General features: G+C 41.1%; 2 protein-coding genes across 2 annotated transcripts; both read right to left on the bottom strand.

Annotated features, from left to right (window-relative positions):
* Positions 1 to 23: 23 nt before the first annotated feature.
* On the bottom strand, positions 24 to 7,241 carry ybx1 (Y box binding protein 1). The gene is made up of 8 exons (XM_088404806.1): positions 6,971 to 7,241; positions 4,201 to 4,264; positions 3,923 to 3,956; positions 3,212 to 3,301; positions 2,847 to 3,131; positions 1,116 to 1,201; positions 458 to 747; positions 24 to 371 (listed from the first exon to the last, which is right to left on the bottom strand). The coding sequence occupies exons 1-7, from the start codon at positions 7,080 to 7,082 to the stop codon at positions 504 to 506; spliced, it is 915 nt and encodes a 304-aa protein (XP_088260932.1). The 5' UTR covers positions 7,083 to 7,241; the 3' UTR covers positions 24 to 371; positions 458 to 503.
* Positions 7,242 to 8,231: 990 nt separating this feature from the next.
* Positions 8,232 to 16,205, bottom strand: ppih (peptidylprolyl isomerase H (cyclophilin H)). The gene is made up of 9 exons (XM_088408955.1): positions 16,038 to 16,205; positions 14,872 to 14,936; positions 14,292 to 14,315; positions 14,142 to 14,186; positions 14,026 to 14,068; positions 12,838 to 12,930; positions 11,219 to 11,306; positions 11,084 to 11,124; positions 8,232 to 10,966 (listed from the first exon to the last, which is right to left on the bottom strand). The coding sequence occupies exons 1-9, from the start codon at positions 16,101 to 16,103 to the stop codon at positions 10,898 to 10,900; spliced, it is 534 nt and encodes a 177-aa protein (XP_088265081.1). The 5' UTR covers positions 16,104 to 16,205; the 3' UTR covers positions 8,232 to 10,897.
* Positions 16,206 to 16,888: the final 683 nt, after the last annotated feature.

Below are 16,888 nucleotides of genomic sequence, written 5' to 3'. Positions count from 1 at the left end.
AAAGAAGAAACCACTTCGCTGTCCCTGGTTTTTGGACTTTTATTTGAGCTTGCATTTTGTTCAAATGTTTGAATAGATAAAAAGTTTTTTAAAAATGTCAAACTGACCAGATATCAAATTTCACTCTTTTTTTTTTCTTTTTCTTGAAAAACATTTGGTGTAAAAACTTAGGACATTTTAGAAAAACGTGCCGTTTCCCCAAAATCTGTTGTAGCTGTCACATAATAAAAAGGAGGAAAAAAAACAAGTCTGCATAGAACCTGCAGGCAAAAGGTGGTAATCTGTTCAAATGCATGGCGCAAGCTTGTGACGGTCATCAAGTCAAATCTTTATTGCTCTGATCTTGTTGGATGTCTCTTGTTGACAAAAAACTGCAAAGGAAAGACGCAAAAGTCGCAATTTATTGCAACAGCTAATAAGCATGACGTCAACACCTTCCGAGGTTCGGGCCGCTCACCCGGACGATGGTAAAAGATGGTCGGTGCCGGTGGGGAGGTTGCTCCCTACTCAGCCCCACCCGGCTGAGCCTCGGGAGCGGCCGGTTTCTCGACGGGGACGTCACCTCCCGCCTTGGCCTCCTTGGTGTCCTGGCCGGGCTTGCCGCCGGTGGGTGGGCGCGGTCGGCGGCGGTAGTTGACGTTGCGGCGGTAGCGGCGCTGGCGGGGCTGCTGGTTGGGACCCCCTTCTCCGCCCTGATTCTCCTTGTCCTCCTCGCCGTCTCGCACCGGTCTGGGACGGGGTGGACCCCTGCCGTAGATGGTTGGATAGCAAAATGTGTTGGGCTGGGATGCAAACTGCAAGATTTGGGACGCGCGGCAGCTATTTGAGGCGAGTGCTCTACAAAATCACTTCTCGATAACATAGTCCCGCTGCCAGAAACGTTCATCTCCAAATATCAGCGGACCTGGACATTTTTCAGAGCGCTTTAGTAGTTTTGAATCAGTGCTCTACTAGTTGCGCAAATATATGCCAGAGGCCACTACTGTATGAGAGGAAATTCAGTCACTGTTTGTGTGTTAGCTACATCAGAGAAGAAATTCTGCTTCATGAACCAAAAGTCTAGTCTTTATTTTGATTTGATTGCAACACTACATCGGTGAGGCTCATTCGCATACCTTGGCCTGAAGCCTCTGTAGTAGTTCTGCCTGGCTGGTTTGTTTCCCTGGTCTGGACCCCCCTGGTTCTCATCGCCCTCGTTGGCCTGAAAGCAAATACAAAAGAAGATTCATTGGTCGCAGGATGACACTAAAGCCGTGCGATCGACTTGAAGGCATATAGACAGTATTTTTTGACGTCACGTGAGGATGTGATCTCCCATGTCAGCAGACTATCATTAGCACATCAGTGATGCTCCTCCATTCTGTTTCTTAGAGTGGAATCAATTGGATTAAGAACAGGGGTTTTACCCACAAGGCCACTGTTGGCCAGCCCTCTAGTCCAGGGGTGTCAATCTCAATTCTTATCGAGGGCCACGTTGCAGTTAGTTTCTGTCAGAGGGCCGGGATGACTGTGATATAATACATTTAGGGTGTATTTGTCACACTTCCAACTAGTTTTGCAATCAGAGAGAGGGTGAGGGCAAAAAGCGCTTGCTTTTCCCCCCAAACAATTTCAAATTGACTTACAAATGTGATATTTTGACCGGAAACTTGTATTGGAATTGGCAATTTGCAGGCCGCGTGAGATGATGTGGCGGGCCGGATCTGGCCCCCTGGCCTTGAGTTTGACATCGGTGCTCTAGTCACATCTTCCGCCTGTACTTGAATCGAAACGGTCACTTTTTTCTTTTCACGTACTGGAGTCAATTTGGACTGGAGGCAAAACACAGACCTGCGCCCCGTTTCCACATTATGGTGTACTTTTGGCTTTTATTGGTTTGTATGTGCATTTATGACTCGTGTGTGTGAAATGACATCAAAGACAAAGCGCCTCAGGTTGTTTTGAGAGCACCTTAGTGAGTTCCCTGAGACGGTTCGCTACATGTAGCAAGTAGCGCGAGCATGTTGATTAACCACTTATTTTAATCCATCTTAACTCCTGGATTCCACATACTGTGTTACGTCACAACAGAAGCCAATCAACAGAAGGGAAGCCTTTGCTTTTTTTTGTCTTGATGGCAGTGGCGCAGAGAAGTAGAAGCAGCCGCTTTTGGCTTATCCAATCAATCAGCAAAACAGAAGGCAATCTTATCCTCGCGGAGGGCTTTTTCTTTTCAAATCTGGATGTAGGTCACATTCTCTTTCCTGTTTGGTGCTCTCCGAGTTGTGGAAATGACCACGGCGGATGATGACAGACCAGATTTTTGGTAAAGCACGGCGCAACGGTGAAGTGGCAACGCAGCGCGTCTACACAGCATTTGGAACCGCTTTCATTCATTAACATGACTGCGACGTCAGCAGAGTGGAGAGACAGTGCAAAATGTGGAATCCAGGGGCAGGGAGGCCATTTGGGAAAAGCTCAAAATTAGACCACTTAATGAATTTATCATTTACTCGAAACGTAAGAGTTTAGTCCGAGCAGTCGCATTTCGCGATACGGGTGTAATAAAATGCATTTTTACAGCTTTACGTGACAACTGGGATTCAATGAAATTGTTAGGCCAGACTTCGTAAAATATTTTGGATTTGTCCAAACCATTTCATATGTTCCGGTCAGTCACTCAGTTCCTTTGGACATTAACATTCACGGTCCACCAGTAAAGGCAATTCCAGACAAGTTTCTTTTCACATCCTCGTTTGCCCTATTGCCACACACGCCAACGGCGCTTGCGTCTATCACTGTGAAGCAGTCAGTTATCACCCCCCCGCGTTATGCGGTGGCGCATAAGGGCCGAAGGGTCTACGTACAAAATACGGCGGGTAGCGTCGTCTGCCGGGGTAGGCAGGCCTACGCGGATGTTGCTGCGAATCTCCCTCGGGGGCGCTCTCTCCGCCGTCCCGGCCTACTTTGCCCTCGCGGCCTCCGGCGCCCGGCTCGCCCTCTCCGTCACTCTGGTAGTTGTCTGGATACTCGCCACCACGGGGGGGACCCCTCCTTCGGGTGTAGCGTCTGTAACGGTTCCTGTCGGCGGCGTACTTGCTCCCCTGGACGGCGATACCCCCTGGGCCAGTCACGTTGGCCGCCTCCGCCCCCTGTTGATCACGGAAGGACGCTATTAGGAACTGGGTACACAATTCCGCGGTAACACAGACGACATCAGCAACGCGCTTGCCTTCTCTCCCTCGACTACATCAAACTCCACAGTTTCTCCATCACCGACACTGCGAAGGTATTTTCTCGGGTTGTTCTTCTTGATGGCTGTCTGAAATTACAAATGAATAGTAAAGAGACGAAATGCAGAAAGCAGTGACATTTCAGCTCATGTCAATATTTTTGGAATTAAAATGATAATATATACCACTGTACTATATTTTGAGGCTTCTTAATGAGCTTAAGGTCCACTTGGAGCCAGTCACACAATATCACCCAAGTATAGCAAACCCCTTTCAACCCGCTTTTTTGTGTCTATGGGTCATTTCAGCGCACAGTGTCAATTGACGCTGGCCTTTCCCAGGGCATTAGCAGTGTGTAGCTAGTGTGCTGTCTAAAGTTTTTCAACAATCTTATGTGGGATGGGCACACATCAGGGACAAGTAAAACCATAAAATAAATCATGCTTTTCTGAGGTTGTTCCCCCAAAATAATCTGAGCATTCAATTATGTAACTGTTATATGTTTGTGTATTTTCCACTAACACTTTAAATGATGTGCCTACATTGCTCTGTGCTTGGACTTCATTCAGTTTCATCATTTCAAAATTAAAATTTTCATGCAAATCATTCCATTTGATTTTAAACCAGCCTAGACTGCACTGGCCTTAAGCTGTGTAAAGGAAAAAGTAACATACGTGATTGTCACAATACACCGAGTGCCTTAAACTTACCTGGTGTACAAAAACGTCCTCTTTAGTGTCGTTCCTGTGCAAAGAAGATCACATCTAGTGAGACATTGCAGACTGAACCATTGTGTGGACAGACTGCAGCTAAAGTCACAAAGGTGAGGATTAATTAAGTGGCACAAGAACAGCAGGCAAATTGTCCCATCAGCGCCTGGGCGGGCAAATTAAAGCTATAATAGGATTGCGCTCGTCCCTTCAAACACACTTGAAGGGCCTCTTAGGAGTAACAGGTGGGGAGTAGGGCAAGACGGGGGTTCACTTACCTATTGATGAAACCATATCCGTTCCTGACGTTGAACCATTTCACTGTACCCAGGACTTTTGTGGCTGCCGAGACAACATTGGACCATTATAAACTTGAAAGATAACGGACATGCCTCTATACTTCCTAATGTTCAAGTAGGCTATTTGTGTTGTTTTGTTTTGTTTTTCCCCCCAAAATGTTTGCCATTTTCTGTTGTCATGATCATTACTTTTACTTTCCGGTTGGAGTACCTCTAACTGACACATGGTCTAAATCGGCCCACTGATCCATCAAATTAAACCAGGCACAACTTGCTGACTAGTCTCATAAAAAACGTATTTCCTAACTGGAACTTTTAAAACGTTAAAAGGTTTGTAGCATTCTCTTGTCCGACCAGCAACACGATGAAATGTTACCACATGGCCAATGCATGTATGCCGTGGCTTGTGCAGAATATAAACGATGAGGTAAACACTCTAAATTGGTTGCTGCAAAACAGTGTGCATCTCAAAAAATGGACACATGGAAGAGTCGGTTCCAAAGTCTTAGTTTTGGATAAGTATGAAAAAAGTGTAATTTAAATTGTATTTTTACACGTAAATCACACCCAGTGAAGCCTTTTACTGAAGGGGAGTAGCATTGGCATCAAATTACTTCACCAAGGTTGCCTGGAAGTTATATTTAACTGCCAACTGCTACACTCTTTTTAGAACTAAGGGGTACCCCTGTGCCAGCTGTTCTGGACAAACGGTATCAAGACACAATCCGGACCAGCATGGGTTCCCTTTAGCATTACGCATCAAGCTCTAACAAGCTTTACTACAATGCCAAGTTTACTACAATTTTCATTTCCTATAATCATTACATTTTGATTGTCGGTCGAACTCACCGCCCCATGAGCTCGTATTTGTAGTTCGTAAATCTCAGCCTGGTGATTTGATGCAAAAATAAGTCACGGGCAAGTCACGCCCAAGTTAAAAAAAAAAAAAAAGATGAGATTTAAGGGGTTATGATGAGCAAATTAATGTTCAGCTACCACCAATAATTTGTAAATAAATCCTGTGCGAAAGCTGACATGATGAAACAGTATGTGTAGCACGCTCAAATTCAATCCGATTGTTTTTCCTTATCGTGAACTACAACGGTCCAAACATTCAGCTTGTGAGTTGCACATGATCAAACCCAGACATCAGATGAGCTTTGATTGGTTGTTACCTGAACCTTGAGCACATGTGATGTCATTTTCAAATTGACTAGAGGTAGGGAAAATGTGTTTTAGATTTAGTGTTTTAGATTAGATGTGTTTAAGATTAATTGTAGCTCAAATAATGTAGTATTCAAATTCTAGATGAAATATTACATTTTAAATGTTGAAAAAAAAGGCTAATTCGGTTTAGTATCACGTTAACCTGCTCACTGGCATACTTCTAAAACAAAAAAGTACCAAGATCAGTGAAATGTAAGTATATTATGAGGTGTTCGTTTGAAAATTATATATTTATTTTGTCAAGTTTGTTTTCAGTCTCTTAATGAAGTTCTCTGAAACGCATTTCGAACATATAAGCAGCATGCGTAATGTTTGAAATAACCGTTCTTAATGGCTCTGGTATATAACGTTAGAAAAGTGGGTCATGACATGAAAAAAGCGGGTTCCAATTTGACAGCTGAGAAACCGAAAAGTGAAGTCGCGAGGGAGTTAGTTTGAAGTTTATGTAAAGTAACTCAAACAAACTTCAAGCGGTAAAGATTCTTTCAGTATATAATCTAGTGGCCCAGTTCGAGCCACGGCGCGCTTTGCACGTGGTGGTGTCGCGCCGTGACATGTTAGCGTAGCTGGCTCGTTAGCGTGGCTAATTAGCACAGCTAACTAGCCAAATGCTTCGCAACCATGTGGTTGAAACGAGGCCAACTAGCGCCAACCCGGAGCACTCACGAGTGTCACGAAAGCACCGTAAGAAGAACCAGATGCCAACTACGCGACGCCCGTGAACCTAACTGCACAAGGCAAATATGGGGTTGGCCGACATTTTAGGTGTACCCTTCAATCGGGGAAATATCCGAGCTAAGCTAACGTTAGATTTGCTAGCACAATTGCCGTTCGGCAGAAGACGAAGGCCGCGAGTTACAGCGGAATTAAGACTTAAAAATTGACATCGTGCCGCCTTCTGTGCCCAACTGAGTGCCCGTCAATCGTGTCGTGTTCTGGTTTTAGATGGGCGCCGGAGCTGTTTTATTGGCAAAAACAGCCGACACGGGTACCGGAGTCTTTACTGGAAACAAAGAGACGGCTAACTCAGTTAGCATTAGCTCGTCTGCGGAGACGACGGTCAAACGGTGGTTACAGTGAGGCGAATTGCAGACGTGACTGAGGTATTACAATCGGAAGCCGTGTCTGACAGACAGTAAGAAAAAGAGCGATGGGAGGTGTTACGACCGGCCGGTAGCGTGGCACGGGTGGACGGCCGTTAGAAGGCCAACTAAGCCGGAGTTACGCGGCTGCTTGTTCGAAAAATGAACACCTCCTTAAAAAATGGCAACGGTGTGAGTTTAAACCCCGCAACGTGACAAGGCACGTTTAAAAATCACAACACGATTTGACTTCAGTGGCTGATTATTTATTTATTCGTTATTAGCATATTAGTGCCATGAGTGATATCGGCCGCGCGAATTCACAATATCTACCTCGTACGGGATTTGTCAAAGTTGTACTGTGCCGTTGGACCATTTGGTGCATGATGAGACACCTTGGCCAATTGGGCAAATGAGCTCATTTCCTATCGTAATCTTACCGATGACCTTCTTATCCCCCGCGGAAGCTGCGACTACCGGGCTGGATGGACTCTCCACGTCGACAGCAGGCTGCTGCGGTTGTTGTTGTTGTATCTCTGCCTCGCTGCTCATGGTCACTACTGGTTGGTAATGGCTTCTGCCGGCGGCGGCTCTCTGTTGTCTTTCCCGGTGCAAGATGGTAACCTGGGCCGGCGGTGGTGGGGGGCTGCTGCCTTCGGGCTCTCTGCTTTCTTCTTCCCGCTCCCGTTGACGATCGAACTGGGCAGCCGTAAACTGTGCTGGGGAAAGTTCCTCGACCGGGCACCGCCCAGCCAGCGAATTGATTGGCTGGGATCTGTGTCGCAAGTGAGCGCGTGCTGCGATTGGCTGTGACAATTGTCAAAGAAGACGAGAGAGGCATTTGCTAAGCGGTAATTGGCTGGCAAAGAAAGTACCTGTCACTCCAAAAGCGCCCCGAAGTGACGTCCAAAGACAGACGTATAGCTTGACACTTTTGGAACACGTTGACGTGAGATATTATGTCTAATGTTAACATGTTTGGGGAAGAAGTCAAAATTATACATTCGAAATACAAGCATTAAAATATCCGTTTTATTTTTGATTTAAAAGCAGTTTGCCAAATGTTTTTACTGTCATAATGGACGATTTTAGGCGAAGTTATTATGTGTGTCAAATATTTTAATAATTATACTGAGGTTCAATTTGATCTTTTTCTACCCACCTACTAGAAATTAACGCTGGGTATTGGATTCAAAAGTGTTGCTATATATTGGATAGTGTTTGGTTAAAACAATCTATGGCATATACTGTATATTAAAATGACTGAAAAAACAGAAACAAATTCAATTTGTTCTTTTTCAGAAGCCACACATTGAAATATCCGAGCACAAAATAAACATTCTTTAAAAAAAAAAGTACTTTTTTTGACTGTGTTTATTAATACTGTATGTCCCCAGCAGTTGGAAATACAGTACTCTTTCAGATTGCACTCATGTGGTAGAAATACACAGGTAACACTGCCACAAGTTCCAGCGCAGGATACTAGTGACAGTGCTTTCAACTGTAAATAAAACTGATCTGTGGTGTCACTCTCTTTGGTGAAAAAATACGACAAAAACCAAGGAGAAATCTATTGTAATTTATCGAATACAGTTAAACTTCAAGATGCAGTTGCTTTTGCAGTTTTTTTTTCCGTAAATTTATATATAAAAAAAATACTCAGCATATAAAAGAATACAAAATCAAAATAAAACAACCTAAAATTTCAAAATTCCCACTTGATATAAACGCAACGGCTATGGGTGCTCGGATATTATTGCACTTCTCGGGGACACATACAAGAGCTTACTGCGGACAACTTGAACAGGAGTGTTTTCTTTTCTGTTTGTCCTCCTCAGCAACTTCCTCTCCTGCAGCCTTGCGCCTCCTTCACACTCTCTCTCTCTCTTAACCAATCGCTCTCTCCCCAGTCACACTATACACGCAACACTATTGTAACATTTAATGTGGTGTTTTGGAATGATTTATGTGTAAAACATGATTCATAATATGACAAAAACCACTCCGGAGCAGAGCGGATTGATGTAAAAAATGAAATTTTATGAAAATACGGCGTTTCAAAACTGATAGGCCAATATAAACTGATATATATTGAAAAATTAATGTCGTATTGCAATGTATCGATATTATCGCCCAGCCCTACGTGAAAAGGTATGTGTGGCCGTTACTAAATGAAATGGAGTTGACCTAAATGCAAATGAAGCCAAGAAAGCCTTTTATTCCACTGTGCATGATGTAAATGTCATACTTTTTAAATTATTTATAGATTTCCTTCCACTGGGGCAAGATCAACAGTATGGGAATTAGTCCTTATCTACTGTATAGTAAAGCATCTGCATTAGATACCTCAAGCCCGCCTATACGAAACACTGGTTAAATGCGGGAGTCAACTCAGATGAATCCAAAACTGGACATCCCAGACCGGGTGTCAGACAAATCCACTGCAGTCCCCCCTTCCTCCAATCCATTGTGATGTTAATGCTCCACTGGCGCTGTTTATGAGCATTGGCTGATGTGTGAAGAGCTCCTTGTTCACTATCTCCCACACAAAAATGGGCTTTCGCATTGACCTCAGAAAGCCTCTCCACCATCTCTCCTTCTTCCTCTCTCACTCACACACACACACATACGCCACAAAAAAACAGGAGGGAAAAAAAAAAGTCCTTCCTCCAGCCTCCATAAGAACAGTCCCCATATAAAAGGATTCTTTTGTGCCAGTGGAACGAGGTCCGAGGCTGAACAGCAAGAGTGTGGATGGGGGAGGGGGGTTGAGCTTGGATTTGTATGGATGGCTGGATTCTTCGCTCATTCTGCTTGGTTTCAAGTGTTTGAAACACCATTACCGGATCATTGCTCATCAATTCACTTCAACAACAAATTGTCACCCAAGTCCATTTCGTTCCCACATTATCCCTGTTTTGAGATTCTTAATTTGGGTTGGTGGGGAAGTGTGGGGGTGGGACTGGCTGGCAACGGGGTTAGTAAAACACAGGGAACGCAATGTTCCCGCAGTATAAACATTACATTACTCCCTAGTCTTGCCATTAAAAAGGAATGAAACCTTGAGAATTTCTGACCACAAATTTAGGGTATAACATTTAGAACTGCAATAGTTGAAATGTCTCTTTAACTCCTGGTGTATTATGACATAAAACATATTCCTATTTCATAAATATATATACATTTTAGTATAAATAAAAATAAATCTTATTAGTTTCTTATGTTATAATTGCATTTTTACCATTTTCAATTTTTGTACATAAAGAAGGTAAAGTCAGCCCAAGTTGGGTGATATTAAGGGCAGGCTAGTGAAAAATCTCCACACAGCCAGGAGTTACAGACAGCTCATTTAAATATCTGCGTCAGAATTTGATGACTTTTTGTTACTGTTTTGATTTAATCACAATAGGAAGAAAAACTTGGAAATGTTAAAAGTTTCAGGCAGAGAAAAATAGGTTCCTGTAGCTATTAGAAATGCCAAACCACAGGAAGCCATATAGTACCACTGAGGTTAATAGCACCATCAATATATGGGTAGTCTACCAATATGAAGAAAAAGTTATTTGAAACAGCTCGTTTGCATTTAGGCTGCACAACATATTTATAATATAAGATAAACATATATTATTGCATAAATACTGGGTGTTCCAAAATGGCTGACCCCATTTTAAATGCCCATATCTCGGAAACTACTTGATGGAGCGTAATAAAACTAAATAACCTTTATGTTGAAGGTCATAAGTTTTTTTGGTTAAATTTACAAAGAAAAGTACAAATATTTGTTGGTTCTATGACAGATTTTCATAGATGTTCAATATGAGCGACGCCTGTGACTTTGCACATGTCGATGGCCGTCCTGGCGATTTAGCTATGCGTAAGCAGCCCTTTTTTTAAATGGTGCCAAGTCCTAATTTCTTAACCTGAAAAGATTGGACTGCCAAACGTTCACGCAAAAACATGAAACGTTTCCACACGAGCTAAGAAAATGTGAGGTCATTCCAACGAAAATTGTCAAAATTACTGGCCTACGAAACGGGGTCAAAGATTTTGGGACACCATGTATATTAAAACTACTAAAGGACATCTGGTAGGACAAGTCGCATTAACAAAAATCATTATTTTTAACCTCAGTTTATGGCGTCTATACTAACAAATGCAGTACTGTAAATTAGGAATTATATTCACAGACACATGGACATGTCAAAGTGTGTTTTTTTTTTTTTTTTTCTAGAAAACCAATTTATTCCCTATTCATAATACAAAGTTGGGATGAATCCTCTTTGAGTTACACATGTAATACGGATTTAGATACTAAACTGATTACATCATGAAAGGTTTGACATTCATTTAAACGTAACCATTTTTCTTCACATCTCTCCACACTGCGCGATAACAACCGGGAGCTTAGGCTTGTTGTTGGGTCCAGTGGGTATGTTCTGTTGGGGTTGGGATAAACAATATTTTTTAATGACAATAAGAAGAAAACGAGTGTCACAATGTTCATTCTATAAAGATGACTGATGCCAAGTCAACGTATGTAAAATTAAAACTACCTCAATCTTTCTCAAGATCAGCAATCCATCCACAACTTTACCTGAAACAAGCACAAAAAAGAATGTCACACTCATGTATTCATTCATACAGAAAAATATGATCTAAAACTTCTAATTTTGTGGATTCACACTCACCAAAAACAACATGTTTTCCATCTAGCCAATCACATTTAGCGCAGGTTATGAAAAACTGGCAACCATTTGTCCCTGGCCCACTGTTTGCCTAGGAAGAAAGAATAATTACAGCAGAATCTGGACTGGAAAACACAACCAATAACGAAATTTCACGAAGCAGGAATACCCCCCACTCCACTCCTAGCAGATATTATACATGCAGAAATATGTGTGAAATGTGGTTGATAAAACCTTTCCTACCAATCTTTCCCATGCCCAGTGATCTCCTAACCATAGTACGGTATGGTATGCATCTCAGAGCGTGGTGAGCAACAACTAATTTTCGCAGCAGTCCAGAGCACGCTCCCCCATGCCTCCATCCATTTCCCAGCAAAGCAAGTTTCTTAAAGGGCCAGGCATCTGGCTCAGCGGCCCAGGCGAGTTTTTTTTTTTTTTTTTTACCATTGTGACTATGTTGGAAGTGTCACTGAACCCCAAGTTGGCCCTGATACTGTGTCATCAGTAGGTAAATGAATAGCGTAAAGCGCTTTGAGTACCTTAGCTCAAAAAGTGTAAGTCAATTTACTGTGCATATACAAAAAGATTATGAATACAAAGAAAAATGTGTAGAGGCTCCCGCAGCAGACTGTCAATAAAATGAAACCCTAATTGGAACAAGTTATAAGAAGATATGTTGAACCCAGAAATCAGTCTCAGAGCAAGGGCAAAAGTGGAACAAGCACTTGCTGACCTTTGATATTTATTCATCCTTATATGTGTTTTGTAAACAGTTTTTAATCACATAATCACATGAAAAAAGGGGGAGAAGTATAATATATATATATATATATATATATATATATATATATATATATATATATATATATATATATATATATATATATATATATATAGTAAGAAATTATTTCTGCTTCACAAATGTGTCACAGTTCCAAATACATTTTATGTCTGTTTAAAAGCTAAAAGGTGGCAAAAAGTAAAATAAATAAATAAAAGTTCAAGGGTGTCTGTTAGGCTAGATCATAGGTCTGCAACCTGAGGCTCCGGAGGCGCATGTGGCTCTTTCATCCTCATGTAGCTGCTCTCCGTGGTTTGGGCAAATAAATAATGCTTGGTTTTGATCTACCACGTGGCCTGCGTAACAAGCCACGCATTTGAATTGCAGTCAATGACTTTTGTGTGATAGTGCGACATCTAAAGGTCATGTTTGGTGCGACGGGACATGAAACGTGATGGAGACAGCCAATCAGTTTCGGGAAAGTAAAAACCGTCAACAGAAATAGAGCGCCGCCTTCCAAATTGAAAGACTTGTTTTCAGAGTAAGATATGAGTGAACATTGAAAACTAAAGCGCTTGAAGAATTCTTAACAGAAACTAAAAGTCATCTTAATGCCACTGCGTGTGAGCAAGCATGGACTCAAACATCTTGAAACCAAAAAGGTAACAAGATTTGTCAACCCAAACACAGCTAAGAGCTAAGCGACGAACAGAGAACATAAACAGAATAAAAGCAGATATTTGAAAATAAGATAACGCAGGTAAGTAAACAATACAAACTGGAGTGCTTGAAGAATTCTTAACAGAATAAATCTCATCTAATATATGCGAAATTTACATACCATGGACAGAAGACCAGGCATAGAATGCTTCACTCGAAAGTTTTCATCTGCAAATGGGCCTCTGTAGATGCTGCAGATACCAGTACCATCACCCTTTAAGAAACAGTGGATGCAATTAAACTCACAAAAATCATTTAAAATATTAAAAAAAAAAAAAAAATAGTATCCCAACAAGAGGACTGTTTCATGTTTAAAACCTGGCCATTTACTTTTTTTTTTTTTTTAAGCATTATTACCACTGTCTCAATCATTTTATAACAACTTTTCAGTATTGTTTATGGGAGAAATATATTTTCAAGTCAATGTTCAAAGGGTCTGTATCATGAGATTTTAAACTTTCTAACCATCGATGCATGGAAAATTCAATTCCTTATGATATATATTCCTTTTTTTGGGTGGCTGGACGTTAAACGGCTTGTTGACAGAAACTCTGCTTCTTCCAGTGTGCCACGCTGTCTTTATGACGTCATTCTAAAGCTGACCGCCATGACAAAACAACAACAAATAAATGCTACGGTTGTAGCAATCAGTTAAGGGAATCAGATGTGGAGTGAATTACGAGGTCAATAACAGGCATTTTACCGACATTCAAATTTACTGGAATTGCTACCAACCCTAGCAGATCATCATAACTTGTGAGAGGCATGATGACAATAGCAGGACCTCGCACCGTCTCTACATCGCCCCCAAATACTACCCGTGCAAGAGTAAAACGGCCATCTTATCAGAGGAGACGTTCACAATTTTACTTTTGTTTTCATTCTGGGGATGTGGATGAGGGATTTTGTACCCCTGGCTATGTGAACAGCAGCATTCCATTTGTTACTTACAAAGCTTTAATGTAGGAAATGCCCAAGGGGTAAAAACTTGTGTTTGGACGCAGACAGATGGATAATCAACCTTGTAGTCACGCAGAATTGTTGTGTGAGTTGTGGTTTCCCAGGGACTGATTTGGCAAACTGGGAGAGATGGAGTTTCAGCGATGGAAAATAATATTTTGAGGGTGTTAAGGATGAAAATTTAACATAGTACTGTAACACGATGAAAAGGTCCAAAAAGTTGAATTTCAATGATTAAGGCATTGTTGCCACCTAAGCAGTAATCTAACCAGAAATAACCTTTTAAATTATAAAAATGGCTTCTAAATTCTCCTTGCATTTGTCATACCTCCTCTTGGCATATACTCACATTCACAAAGTCCCCTCCTTGGATCATAAAGTCTTTGATTACTCTGTAATTGGACAACATAACAGGTATGTTATAAGAGACAATGAAGACCGTACAGTATGAAATATTATCCATACCTGTGGAATGTACAGCCTTTGAAACCAATAGGTACGCCATCTTTCCTGCGAGACACAAGTTTTGTTTTGATTTTATAGATAATGCATCAAAATGAGCCCTCTTTCACACTATGTGAAAAAACACTGAAATATACAGAAAATCTGCCTTACCGGAATTCTCCAGTGCAGAACTGGCTGCAAGAAATAATAAAATAAATCAAATTTAAACAGACTTGTCCATTCATAAATGGGCTGCACAGTATTTAGTGGTGGGATGGATGGATGGATGGATGGATGGATGGATGGATGGATGGATGGATGGATGGATGGAGCAATGATAGATACATAGACGGGCGGACGGACGGACGGACGGACGGACGGACGGACGGACGGACAGACAGACAGACAGACAGACAGACAGACAGACAGAGAGATGGATAGATAGAGGTGGTTTAAACCAAGTGTTATACTTGATTTAAACCAACTCTCCACTAGCAGTACATAAAGTCTCAACAGTTATCGCAATCTGTGTATCCCTAGTACAGTATGTCAAATGGTAGTTTTTAAACACACATATTTCCACTTATTGTCATACAGGGTTAGGGTAGCACTTATTGTCATTCACAGACAAAAGAAACATGTGGCACTGTAATGTACAAATTAGAATTTAGTCAAACTGATGGCTGGAAAAATTCATCTCCAGAAAAGGCATAATAACAACATGCTCAAGTTACATAAGATCACAATATACCGGAAATTCTCTGCCGTCTTTGGGACAACATCAGCAAAAAGTTCAACTTTCATCCGTCCCACATCCTGAAACATAGTGGAGAATAAGCTGTGTAAACACCTGATTCTAAATACGTCTTCAATTGAATTGACACTGCTTCTGCCTACCAATATTTGTATGTTAAAGGGGAAGTCAAAAACATTCTTTACAATATTTTCTATGCACTCACAATAGTCTAATCACAGCATTCTGATCAGAATTGCATTCATTAAGTAGCAAAAAGTTTTCAGAGTTGGGTCACATGACATTCACAAGTTGAGCTGCGATAGGTCATTCCTTGAGCTCTGAACAACTGTGAGCCAGGTGGCTCCTGAGTTAGACAAGAAAGGAAAGAAAAAAAAAATGTAGATTTTGCTGCCTAGTCCAAATTCTACCAGTAATATTTATTAAAACACAATGATTAGACTAGGGGGGCTGCATAGAACATACTGTATGATTGTATTTTTTTTTGTATGACTTCCTTTATAGTCCATAAAGATTTCATTCCAATGTACTTTAGCATGATGACATTACAGCAGTCATCACTGTATAGATAAAATAGACATTGAGTCATACAGTATTTACATTGGTAAACAAAATAATGTGTAAGACAATGTACATTCTGTTGGAATTTTTCGTTAAAACGGATATTAGATATGTTTAGGTCTGTGCAGGCAAAGGTTTCACAGAGATAACTTAAGCAATCTTGATTTCAACCATATGAATATGTACTTAATTTGAACATTTCTGGCTCAAAATACTTAGAAACAGAAAACATAAAATGTACAGTATATTGACCTTACCGTGATAGTTTCATATGTATTTTCTTCTTACGTATTAACTAAAGTCGAATATTTGCTTACCGCTTTCCACCTTGACGAAAGCAAATTTATTGGCTACGGTTTGGAGGCCATATTGATATATTTTGTATATTAATTCGGTAACGACGGTCTGTCGCCGCCGTAACTTACATTAATTTGAAAAAAAAATACGAATAAACATAGGCAATTTTAGTATTTGAACTTTTTGTTTTATGGACACAATGAAAGATGAATTGAGAAACGGATTGTGTGTCAATTCAACGCGTGCATTCTGTGTGCTCCAGAGTGGCTCATGACAAGCGTTAAGAAAGTCTTTCTCCATCTTACCTGACCTCCAATTGTTATGTCAAAGAAAACAATAGGATTGTTGGGGTTCGTCGGTTGAACGGACATTAGTCCACTCCTTTGTCGTTGTAGGAGGAAAATAAAAATGCTGAACACTGGTACGGAGGTAAATTTGAACAACCGGAAACTAGTACGGTAACCCGGAAGTCATACATTACGGCAAAGCACTCGAAACAAACCCGGGTAAACGCGTATGTTAATCTTTGAATTATGATAATTGTTATATTTATTTAAAACCACAAGTAGTCTTTAAAAAACGTACTTTCAAACATTGTACTAAACGGTAACACAATATCATTTTTTGGATACATCAATTGAAATACCAAATCAATATACAATGGTCTAAATCTCAAGTACTATCAGTATTATAACCAATCCATTATCCATGGCCGCTTATCCACACTCGGGTCGTTGTGAAGACCGATATCCGATATAAAGCTCCGTGATGCTGGGCTATCTCAGCTGTCATCTGACAGTAGGCAGGTTACATTCTGACGGAGGTAATCACGGCAGTTGTATTTTGTCATTCATGTCTTTGGTATTTTGTTATTGATGTACTGTATTGCATAAACAGTATTCTTGTGACTTGTGATCGTTAACTGGCGTTGCACATCTATATTTTTGTACATGCTTTTGTGTTCTGGTACAGTACAGCCATCCAGTTTCTTTAGCCGCCTATCCTCCTGAGGGTCGCTGGCTTGCAGGTGCCTGTCCCAGCCATCTTCATGCAGTAGGCGGGAGACATCCTGGACTGGTTGCTAGCCAATCACTGTTCAAACAACTGCTCAAACTCACAAACACATCAAGGGCAATTTGGATTGTCCAATACACCT

The sequence above is a fragment of the Hippichthys cyanospilos genome, chromosome 2 (assembly GCF_059441005.1).
Source record: "Hippichthys cyanospilos isolate Australia breed blue-spotted pipefish chromosome 2, RoL_Hcya_1.0, whole genome shotgun sequence".
In the NCBI taxonomy this organism is placed as follows: domain Eukaryota; kingdom Metazoa; phylum Chordata; class Actinopteri; order Syngnathiformes; family Syngnathidae; genus Hippichthys; species Hippichthys cyanospilos.
The sequence above is the reverse complement of the archived record's forward strand: the minus strand, read 5'-3'. Positions and strand labels throughout refer to the sequence as shown.